General features: G+C 41.0%; 1 protein-coding gene across 8 annotated transcripts in view; it reads right to left on the bottom strand.

The window, feature by feature from the left end:
• Positions 1 to 12,257, bottom strand: part of GRK3 (G protein-coupled receptor kinase 3) — a 128,145-nt gene that overhangs the window by 101,916 nt on the left and 13,972 nt on the right. For all 8 annotated transcript variants that reach the window (XR_010407438.1, XR_010407437.1, XR_010407439.1 and 5 more), the window contains exon 2: positions 2,501 to 2,577. Coding sequence is in view for 4 of the 8 variants with exons in the window: in XM_064578564.1 (XP_064434634.1) it covers positions 2,501 to 2,577 (77 nt within the window). In the remaining 4 variants the exon portion in view is untranslated. The remainder of the gene's footprint in view (positions 1 to 2,500; positions 2,578 to 12,257) is intronic.

The raw sequence follows: 12,257 nt of genomic DNA, 5'->3' as shown, positions 1-12,257 counted from the left end.
CACAATCCTCCAGTATGCCGTTCCAGTAACGGGGAACCACCTGCTCAAATTACAGGTTAAGAACCACCTTCCTCCCGTAGCAGCATCATTTATAATAGTCAAAAAGTGGAAATAACTCAGACACCTGTCGACAGATGCAAGGATACACAACCCGTAGAACAACCATATAGTGGAAGACCGCCGAGCATAAAAAGGAATGAGGTCTTGGCACATGCTACAACACGGATGACCTTGAAAATGATCTGAAGAGCCCCATGCAACGGCCACTTATTGTCCGGTTCCGTCTAGAAGGAGTGCCCACCACGGGCAAATCCATAGAGGCAGAAATTAGACTGGCAATATCTGGGGGTGGAGGGAGAGTGCTAATGGGTATGGAGCCTCTTTTTGGGGGTGCCGAAAATGTTCTAAGATGAGGCTGTGGTGCGGGTTTGCACAAGCCTGTGAATATGCTAAAAAAGTATTGAACCGTATTCGTGAAAGGATGGTGTTTTATGCCGTGTAAAAGAGATCTCAATAAAGCTGCAGATCGATTTTTTAAATTCAACTAAGTCGTTCCTTTTTTCCCTTCCCTCCCAAACATAAGGAGTTTCTCTATTGCTATCATGACAGTTTTATTTTCTGTTCTTTAGCACAAAAGCAGAAGCAAAGGGGAGCTTTTATTTATGCAGATGACAGTTACCCAAATGCCGTGAACACAATGAGAAGCAGCAATAAAACATGAGACAAAAGTCAAACTCTCCCCTGCTCTGTTCCCGCACCTAATCCTGATGACCGGGCTGAAATACTTCTAGGTAAGCTAAGGGCCACCAGCCCTCCACACATTGTCCTCAGAGCACAGGCCAGCCACACTCCAGCTGCTTGTCCGGAACCCAGCATCCAACTTTTGACCACTGTACTTAGGGGTTACCACAGAAGGTGCATCGCCTTAATAGATGGCCAATTTGCAGACTACATAAAAGGTTTGCCAAAATCCAAAGACTTTCTGGATCGGTTTCTACTTTACTTGAACACAAGAGAGCATCATGACTCTTTCTTAAAAAAAAAAAAAATCTATCCTGTTCTTACTGGGTGACCCTCTCTACAGTACATTTTATATTCACTGTTTCCCTTCCAAGAGCTTTTACAGAATGACCAGAGAAGGAGAAGGACAAATCAGAACAAGTCACCTCACCAACGTGAGTCTACATGTCCTAACCTGTAAATAGAAAGGCCACCCAGAATTACGGCGAAGGATATTCAGTCTCAAAGGGATCAGTCAGTCTGTGTCTATGAATCATGGAGACAGAACTAAGTGCAGAAACTGAGTTCCAGGAAACTTTAGTACAACCACAGTTTCTTGAAATTTTAATAAAGTAATTTCCTCTAGGATTAAAATAATTTAAAAACTATGACACAGTTCCTTGGCAAACCTTCTCTGAATAATTGTGGGAGGCAAGTAAGGAGCAAAGGAAAGAAAAGAGCTTCCAATTCTCTTATACTCAGCTAAGGTGCTTTCATGTAAAATCCTGGAATTATCTGTTTATCGCATTACTATGGGCAGATCAATAATATAGCCAGCTGGCAGGCCAAACGATAAATCCTATCCTAGTTGAAAACAAAATATTGTCTAAGAAATTCCTGGACAGCAGGAACTGATTTGGGGGCATGAGAAAAAGAAAACAGGTAGATTGCCCTCTCACCTAACCCGGCGGGCAGTCACCTCTAAACAAATTCCCAGCCCTGCGGAAGGCAGGTGAGAACACAATATTCCATTGTTTTGCAGGCCTTGAAGACCCACACTCAAGCAATCCCTGCTCAGTCCTCATTTCTCCAGGCACTAACTGCTGTAATCAGAGAACACGCCTACACATCCGCACACCTGCACAGGCCAGGACCAGCACTGACCAGACCTGGGTACCAGCCGGAGAGAGATGGATCCTTGACTCCTATGTACACAACAGGGGAGTCCTGGTGACCCGCTAAGTAAGACTGAATGGAGCCACGGGGATAAGAGTGACTGACACGGAACTGACAATGACGAGCAGCATGCAAAGACTATAAATTAGCCCGTGAAAACTGACGAGATATCGCAAGCCAGCCCCACACTTTGGAAGGAGATGGCCAACCACAGGGGTACAGTATGTTTTTGAAGACACATGCCAACTCCTTGTGATCACAGAAAGTACAACAGCAGTGAGGGAGGCTGGGGACCTCAGACTCGGGTCCGAACGGAGAGCTTTTCTCTCTGGTTACCAACTATCCATCCTTTGATTTTGGCAACCCCCAACTGCTTTAAAACCTCGAATCAAACTAGTCTGTTTCCCAATAGCTTATTCACAAGATATATTACTAGGGATGTAAGTAACCATTCAGTATCTTATGACTCCATAAAACTTCCTTCTTCCCCAGCTGGAGCTATAAAGCACATAAAGCACTAGGGGGCTGCATTTAGACGCAACGGTAATGCCACCCGAAACCACCACTGAACTCACGGTATGCCAAATGAGTAAGTGGGACTTACCAATTTTCTGGTTAAAAATCTTGTCAAAGGTGATTTCATTTCTCTCCTGAAGATACTTCTGCATCACACTCCGGATACTAAAAGAGAAGAGTGACACGTTTTTAGCAGCGAAAGCCTGCATCATGAGAAACCATCCCCAGCGTGGACAACACATAGATGTCTTAACTCAACGCAGCTGGTTGACCAGAGAGCCCTCATAATGACATCCGTGACTGCATGGAGGGCTGATGGCACTTAAACCTGGAGGCGTCATGACCCCAGCTGGTGCCCCCTCCCATGACTCAGGGCCGACCTGACATGTGGACACTTGACCAAAAATAACTTAAGGACTGACTGTGGAAAGTTCGCCCTCAACACCACCGTTTTTCAAAATACACACAAGCATGCGCACACGTGACACATTCTGCTAATCGATTAATGAGCTTCTTTCTAAAACAAAAGCAAATGTTCCCTGGATACATGACTGAGATTTTTAAAAACCACATTTCTATACATCAACAATAAACAGCGAGAAAACATAATTAGAAGGAAGATTTCACTTAAGATAAAATAAGAAACACCAAATGCCTTGAAATAAATCCTTCAAAATATGTGCAAGAACTTTGTAGGAAAATTACAAAATGTACTGAAAGACATAACAGAAAACCTTAATAGATGGAAAAGTACACCACAGTTATGAACAGAAAGATTTAATACTGCAAAAAACCAACGTCTACCCAAATTTATCTATAAAATCAATTCAACCCCAACTCCCATCACTATTCCACAGAGTTTTTCATAGAACATAGAAACAATCAGGTCTTTATAAACTGTATACAGAACAACACGGGATCAAGAATAGCAAAAACATTTACAAAGAAAGAGAATATCGAGAACAAGGCTTCTTATGAAGCTAAAATAATTAAGAAAGGATAAACAAATTAATCAATGAAATGGAATAGAGAGCACATAAATATGGAACTTTAATATATAAGGCAGAAAAATGGAGAAACTAGGGATTATTCAACAAGTGAACCAAAAGTGAAAATCCAAATGGAAAAAGTAGAAACTGAGTCTCTATCATCCACTGGTGGGAAAAAAATTGGCAGCAGCACCCCCCCCCCTTTTAAAAACTTTTTAAAACTAACTGATTGAGGTATAATCTATATATAGTTAAATGCATATTTATGTGTACCAATAGATGAGTTTTTCACATTTAACTACTATCCTAATCAAGATACAGAATATTATTTTTTTTTTAAGATTTTATTTATTTGAGAGAGAGAGCACGAGTGGGGAGGAGGGGCGGAGAGGGAGAAGCAGACTCCTCGCTGAGCAGGAGGCCCCACGAAGGGCTCCATCCCAGGATCCGGGGATCATGACCTGAGACGGAGTCAGACGCTTAACTAACTGAGCCAGCCAGGTGCCCCAAGATATAGAATATCTCTATCACCCCAAAAGGTGCCCCTTTGCAAGTCTCCCCATATTCTAGGATCCAGTCAAATACTGATCTCCTTTCTGTTAATTCAGATTACCTACTCCTTCTAGAATTTTAGATAAATAAAATCACACAATATGTTGTCTTGTGTGCCTGGCTTCTTTCACTTGACATAAGCAAGCTTCCTCCATATTGCTGTGCACATAAGTTTTTAGTTCCCTCTTATTGCCAAGTAGTATGGCATTGTACGAATATTCCACCATTTGTTTACCCGTTCATCTGTTGATAGACATTTGGGTTGTTTCCAGATTGGGGCTATTATGAATAAAGCTGCCTTAAATATTTGTAAGTCTTTATATGAGCACATGTTTTCATTTCTCGTGGGTAAATATCTAGGAGGGAAATTGTTGGTCATATGGTTAATTATATTTAACATTATGAAAAACAGCTGAATTATATTCCACAATGTGTGATGTTACATTCCCACCAACGATGCGTGAAGTCCCAGTTGCCCCATGTCCCTTGCCAACACTTTGGCTGTCAGTCTTTTCAGTTTTAGCCACGTTAGGTAGTGTAAGTGGTGGCTTATTTTAATTTGCATCTCCCTAATGAATGATGATGTTGAGTATGTTTGGACATTATTGGATTATTGGAGTGCTTACATCTTCTCCTGTGAGGTGTGCAGTGAAATCTTTTGCCTACCTTTTATTTTTTTTTTATTTTATTTTTTTTATTTTTTAAAGATTTTATTTATTTATTTGAGACAGAGAATGAGAGACAGAGAGCATGAGAGGGAAGAGGGTCAGAGGGAGAAGCAGACTCCCCGCCAAGCAGGGAGCCCGATGCGGGACTCGATCCCGGGACTCCAGGATCATGACCTGAGCCGAAGGCAGTCGCTTAACCAACTGAGCCACCCAGGCGCCCTGCCTACCTTTTAATTGAGTTATCTGTCTTATGACTCGATTGTAAAATTTCTATGTCCTGGAAACAAGTCTAGTGTCAGATTTATGCGATCATAATATTTTCTCCCAGTCCACACCCTGTCTTCATTTCCTTCATGAAGTCCTTCCAAGAGCACAAGTGTCTAGCCGATGAGTTCCAATGTATTATTTCGTTGGTGGACCACGCTAAGAAATCTTTCACATCCCACGGTCAGAAAGATTTTTAACCTAATATTTTCCTTTAGAAATTTTAAAACTCTAGCTTTTATGTTTAGGTCTAAGATCCGTTTCAGGTTAATTTTTGTGTACGATGCAAAGTAAAATCTCAAGGTTCTTTTTTTCCCTTATAATACCTAGTTATTCCGGTATCGTTTGTTGGGGGGGAAAAAAAGTATCCCTTCTCCATTGAATTACCCTGGCACCTTTGTTGATGCAACACTAAATTTGGGCAGGTCTATCTTTGGGCTATCCTGTTTCATTGATCTGTATCTCTATCCTTCCATCAATACTACATTGTCTTGATTGCTAGAGGTTTAGAGTTGTCTTGAAATCAGGTAATCCAACTTTGTTTTACTGCTTTTGTGGGGTTTTTGGTTTGTTTGTTTGTTCATTTTTTGGCTATCCTAGGTTCTCTGCATTTCCATTTAAGTTTTTTCCCAGAAATTTCTTCCCAGAAAAAGCCTGATGGGGCTCTGATTTGGATTGTGCTGAATCTATAAATCAGTCTGGGGGGAATTAACTTCTTAATAATATGAAGTGTACAGGGGCGCCTGGGTGGCTCAGTCGGTTAAGTGACTGCCTTCGGCTCAGGTCATGATCCTGGAGTCCCGGGATCGAGTCCCGCATCGGGCTCCCTGCTCTGCGGGGAGCCTGCTTCTCCCTCTCCCTCTCCCCCTGCTTGTGTTCCCTCTCTCGCTGTGTCTCTCTCTGTCAAATAAATAAATAAAATCTTTAAAAATAAAAAAAATAATAAAAAAAAATAAAAAAATAAAAAAATAATATGAAGTGTACAATCCATAAATATGACATACTTCTCCATTTACTTAGGTCTTCTTTAATTTCTCTCATTGCTATATTGTAGCTCTCAGTACAGAAGTCTTACCTTTTCTTGCAATCGCTTTCTCTGGTTTTGATATCAGGATAATATGATTCATAAAAGGAGATGGGGATAATTCCTTTCTCCTCTATTTTCTAAAAGAGTTGGTGATTGATAGTGTTAATTATTCCTTAAATGTTTGATAGAACTCATCAGTGAAACCATGTGAGTAGAATTTTCTTTGTGGGAAGGTCTGAAACTTACACATTCCATTTCTTTCATAGATGTAGGGCTACTTATATTTTCTGTTTCTTCTTGAATTAGCTTAGGTGACTTGTGTCTTTTAAGTAATTTGTCCATTTCATCCAATCTGTCTAATGGAACTCAAAATAATGATTCTGAGTAAGAGAAGCCAGGTCAAAAGAGACAGACAGACAGAGACAGAGAGAACACACTGTTTGATTATAAAGAGGCAGGAGCAAACACTGGGGGGATGATGTATATGGTAAAATAATATACATACATCTCTTGGCACAAGAGCTCCTAAAAGCCTTGGAATCTCTTAGCGGTATAAGTATCTTATTCATAATAAGCCCTTTTCAGCCCTACCTGAGTTAATGCTAATGGAGGTAACTCTTGGTAGGCCCCTAGACAGCTTCAGGATGGAGCCAGCTGCCAGAGGAACCAACCATGTGATTAGAGGGGTGAAAATGTTAGCCCCACCACTTGACATCTGAGAGACTAGAGACTGAGTTCAACTACCAGCGACCATAATTAAGCATGCCTATGTAATGAAACTTGGATAAAAACTCTAAAACGATGAGGTCTAGAGAGCTTCCAGGCTGGTGAACCCATGGATGTGCTGGGACAGAGGTGCTCCACTCCACCCCTTCCCAGAAGACCTTGCCCTATGTAACAGCCCCTTTGAAGTTCCTGATTTGTATCCTTTACAACAAAACGAACCATAAGTATAGCACCTTCTTGATTCTGGGAGTCGTGCCAGGGAAATACCAAACGTAAGGGGAAGATCATGGGACCCTCAAACTTGCAGTCAGCCAGACAGTAATGCAGATAGGACCCCATTTGCAGCTGGCATCTGAAGTGGGGCAGTCTTGTGGGACTGAGCCCTTAACCTGGGAGTCTGTGCCAACTCTGGGTGGTTAGCATCAGAATTGAATCCAATTGCAGGACACCCCGTTGGTGTCAGGGAATTGAGAACTGTTGGAAGGTGACATCATGTATGTGCTTGTTGTCTTAATTTTGGTAATGGCTTCACAGGTTTAGATAAATTTTGCCAAACTAGACATCTGAGAAATGTAGTTCATTTTACATTAATTATACCTCAAAAAAGCTGGGTTTTCTAAAATTGTATCACAAGGAGGTGATCAGCAAAATCTTGAGTGTTGGAAATTCTCTACAACACCTGACCCTATTTCTTTAACAAAAAAATTTCAAGAGGGAAAAATGATGGACAGGAACCTACAGTTCAAAAAAAAAAATGTAAAAGAAATAACAGGCATAATGGATGGACCTTATTTAAAACTCAATCTGAGTAAAAAAATATCATAAAAACTGGAGAAATATGAATACAGACTGAATATTTGATGTTAAGAAAGTATTACATTTTAGCAATGGCAATGTATTATATTTTTATATTTTAAAAGAGTTATCTTTTAGTGATACATACAGAAATTTTACAGATGAAATGATCTATTATGTCTACATCTGCTTCAAAATAATCTAAAGGGAATTAGGAGGTATGGATGAAACAAGATTGGCTATGTGTTGATAACATATAAAATTGAGTAATTGCTACATCAATTTCATTATACTATTCTCTCTGTACGTGGTTAAAATTTTCATTACAGAAAGTTTTTTAAAAAATCAAATTCTGGGACGCCTGGGTGGCTCAGTCGGTTAAGCGTCTGCCTTCGGCTCAGGTCATGATCCCAGGGTCCTGGGATCGAGTCCCGCATCGGGCTCCCTGCTCCGCGGGGAGCCTGCTTCTCGCTCTGCCTCTGTCTCTCTCTCTGTCTCTCATGAATAAATAAATAAAATCTTTAAAAAAAAAAAAATCAAATTCTGGCCTCCAGACTCCTGAACCATTTCTTTACATACCTCCTCATCAAAATAAGGCATATATACTATATATAAAACCCTATATATTGCTTGGAGGCCTAATGAATTTTTAAAAAAATTTAATGCCAAATGGTTAGAGATATATCAACCCTACCCATCATGACCTATTGGGGTCCTGCCATACAAATACCATACAAGGTAAGTATAATAAATATCATATCATAATTTAAAATTTTTTTCTGCTACTGAAGTTCTTGAAAGATCTGCTTTCTACTGGCCAAGGACTAGGCAGGCTAAGTCGTACTTGAACATCTTACTAACAGAGAAACTACACTATTTATGACCTAGTTAGCCAATTCCCATTATTAAAAGCCTCTATATTCTCTACGAGGTTTAATTCTGTTTTATTCTGATGTCCAAAATAAAATGCGTTTAAACAAATATCTCTAATAGTATGTGACATATCACCTAAAAAACAAAAAATGAGGGTACATAAGGTAGTTGTGAAGATAAAGCAAGATAAGAGACTGCTTTGTAAGAAGCATGATACAAATGAGTGATTACCATTACTGACCACCAAGAAACCCAAAAGGCAGATTTTTTTAAAGATGAGATGACTAAGCAGTCTTACAAAGATTCAATTCCCCCAAAAGGAAATTGCTTTCTTTTATATGTAGTTACTAAATATTTTCCACTAACTGCTCATTAAACACCCAAAATAGAGCTACATTATCCCAAGTCACAATAAAAACTCCACCACTAGATTTAAAACCACTGAATTCTGCCAGATAGACTCTGAAGAGGTCTGTAAGAGTATCTGGTATGGTTTAATGTCAACTCTTCTCAAGGTTCCTTGGTTCACCAGATCTTTGGCAGGAAAGTCTTGCATATAATTTGCATAACATTAAACATTTCAGTATGAGGCAATCTACACTTAGACAGTCACAACCCAATTAAGCTAAATGTGAATTTAAGTTCCTTTGTGTTTTCTTCTACAATATTTTGACAACCCATATCAGCTTTTTAATGCCTTTTCCTTTGCAATATATTACCTGATATTAAAATGACACTAAACATAACTTGAATTTCACTGGTCCGAGAAAACCCATCATGTTAACAAAAGTCGTCCCTGAACAGATACAATTGGAAGGATGGACACATTTATGGGGTCATCAGCTTACCTAATCAAAGCTACGAAACCTCATGCTCTACACCATCCCTTCAAATCAGTTACGATGATCATGTTAGGATCCATTCACCTTCATTTTTCCAGAATACTTCTGAATCGGCAACAGCACAGGAACAGCTAAGCCTCGGAGGACGAGGGAGAGACCGAGGCCAGGAGAGTCTGGAGCAGGGTCTGGAGCATCCTCCTTGTTTCCAAGAGCACGTTTCCACGTCATTATCTCATTTACAAGATTCCAAGGGCCTCTCATTTTGCCCACCGTCCAAACTCCTTAGCATGTTACAGGCAGCATTTCCAAAGGGGCCCCAGCCCACCTCATCACCTGCATCCTGCCTCTGTCTTTCTCCCACAGCAGTCATGCTTGGTTTTTTTTACTGCTCAATGATTCTGTACATGCCAGTCCTCCTAATGCCTCTTTTTACATGCAAACCTCCTACTTATCCCCCAGGGTCCAGGCCGGGGGTCACTGACACTGCGATGCCTTCCCCATCTCTTGCAGAGGTAAGTCACTCGGGTTTCCCCTGCCTGTCCTGTGGCACTGCTATACCGCTTGCCCCAAGTGTACTCTAAGTATCTGTGTATCTCCATCCTCTTGGGGAGGAAAAGCTGATGCATTCATCTGTTCGCGTAATCATTCATTCATTCATTCATTCATTCGAAATATGTCCTGCATCCTTTCTGTGAGACAGCCGGCCACTGTGGGTGACACCAGGGATACACACAGTGAGTCCTCCCGTGTCTCTGCCCTGGAGGAGCCCATGTCTACAGGGGTGACAGAGGAGTAAACAGGAAGCCCCAGTCCAATGTGGCAAGTAAGCTTCAACAGGGGCTGCAGAGCCCAGTCAACTGAAGCACAGAACCTGAGGGGCCTCTGGCAAAGACGAAATCAGAGAGAGTGCAATGGGACCACTCGAGAAGGATCTTATAAGTCATGCCAGCTTGTACCAAATAACTGAACCAAATGGACAGACGACAGCGGCAATTAAAACACACACACACACACACACACAGATGCCAGATCACAAATGCTTCCTACTTTTAGACTCATTTATTTTTCTAACTATGTGCAAAGCATACCTTCATTACCACCCGTGAGATTAATGTCAGCTCTTCATGGCTTTTTTTAAAGCAAACACTTCCTTTCCAAAGACTGACAGATGACATTCTGTTTCTACCACTGGTAAAAATCCTGATTCGCTGGACACAAGTCGTTGTACCTCCTCGTCCCCCAAACACCACCAGACCTATCGTCTCCCACTCTTCCCCGAGACAACGTGAACCAGGCTGGGACCTCAGTGCATGAGCACTGTCTGGTCTGGGCAAATGGATTCACAAACTAAAATATGCTCCACAGAAGATCGGTCAATATAATTTTTCTTTGACTTGTCTTTCAGTTTGGTATATGATACTATTGTCCTACAAGAACTCAGCGTGACCATATCATCATATCCACTGATCTTCTCCTTTAGAGCTTCCAGGTTTCGGGGCTGCTTACAAGAACCTTTTATTATACTCGAGTAAAAAAAAAAATACATTCTCTCATATTTTTAATATTTTTATGATTATCTCACTGAACACTCTGGCATTTATTTTTTTTATACAAAGCATGAGGTTTCGTAGCTTTGATTAGGTAAGCTGATGACCCCATCAAGAAGGGATTATAACTTGCACAGCCGGTGATCACACACCATTCTTTCCCCACCAGACTCAAAGTGTCACCTTTATGCATAAACCAAATTCACACATACACGGCTTTGCATGTGTGGGCCAGGGCTGTGTGTCTGTGCCTACACCAAAACCACAGGTGTAACTGCTACAGCAATGTTTTCTTTTTGACGGAGCAGATGCCCCGTTGTTTCATTTTTTTCAAAATGGGACTGGTTACTTTTGCCCCTTCTTCTCTTCTAGATGAAGGGTTATCTCCTTTCAAGTTCCTTGAAACTCTCGTTTGGATTTTGATTGGGATTGCCTTGGATTTAGAGATTCTCTTGAAGAGAACCGACATCTTCCCAAACTGCGTCTTCCTTCTTACCTAGAAATATCTTGTAGCTCTCCATTTATCCAGGTTATCTTGGTCTTAATAAAGTTTTGTTTTTCTCCATACTGGGTCTTGTCAGTAATTACGGTAGTTAGTGAGGTCTGGTTTAGAACAACGCATTAGAAAACACTTGTTTTAAAATAATTATTTTGAAATGTTTTGACAAATTAATATTCAAATAACTTAAAAATAGAAAGCTATTAAAGTCATTTCAGTAAGAGAGACTTTGCATCTCATAGTTTCATTAGGTGCTGGAAGGATGCTTACAGGGTAGATCGTCGTAAACAGCAAGGGTTATTATTTTTTTCCTGCTAAATTTAAACATCGGAGCTATGATTTAAATGAGAGTCATGAAGTTCAGTGAAGTCTTTTGCACCCAGGGGGGTAAGTGGATATCGTTTTCTAAAGTTTCATTTCTTACTATGCTTTCTCTCTTAGAAATCCTTCTTGTGTGTTTTTTTTTCCCCCTTCATCGTTCCTCAGGTCAACAGGTTGTAAATCTGTCCACACCACTTGGATTAGTCAGGACTCTGGCTGCAAGTGAGCTGACTAAAACCCTACCCACACCTTTGCGATCGGTGTCATGGAGTCTCTTTCTGAGTCACCTACTGCGGTTTCCAAAAAGCACATTCGTCCTCCGGGCACACACCCCCCCTCCCCGCCTGGGGCCTAAGTTGTTGGAGATGCAGCACGACTTGCATCTGTGTGCACGCTCCCACAAGGAGTTTATATCCTAAGTCTCCAACGCTCTTACCCTGACACGGGGTCAACCGAGGCTTCCAGCAGCCCTGCAAGCATAGGGTTGTGATCCTTGGGTCTAGCCGGCTACTCTGTTGTTTTTAAACATAATTCTAAAAATGTTCAAACGTGCAAAAGAGTATAGTATAGGGAGCCCCCATAACTAGCCTTCAACGCCCCCTGAACAGTGGCCAAGGTTTTTAGTCTGCAGCTTTATCCTCACCCTGACTTTCCCTTCAGTTTCCTTTTTTAAAGATTTTATATATTTATTTTGACAGAGAGAGGGAGAGAGTAGGAACGGGATGGGGAGAAAGGCGGAGGG

This window comes from Mirounga angustirostris, unplaced genomic scaffold (genome assembly GCF_029215605.1).
Source record: "Mirounga angustirostris isolate CCGP_5_RB_7025 unplaced genomic scaffold, mMirAng1.0.hap1 SCAF_14, whole genome shotgun sequence".
NCBI lineage: Eukaryota > Metazoa > Chordata > Mammalia > Carnivora > Phocidae > Mirounga > Mirounga angustirostris.
The sequence above is the reverse complement of the archived record's forward strand: the minus strand, read 5'-3'. Positions and strand labels throughout refer to the sequence as shown.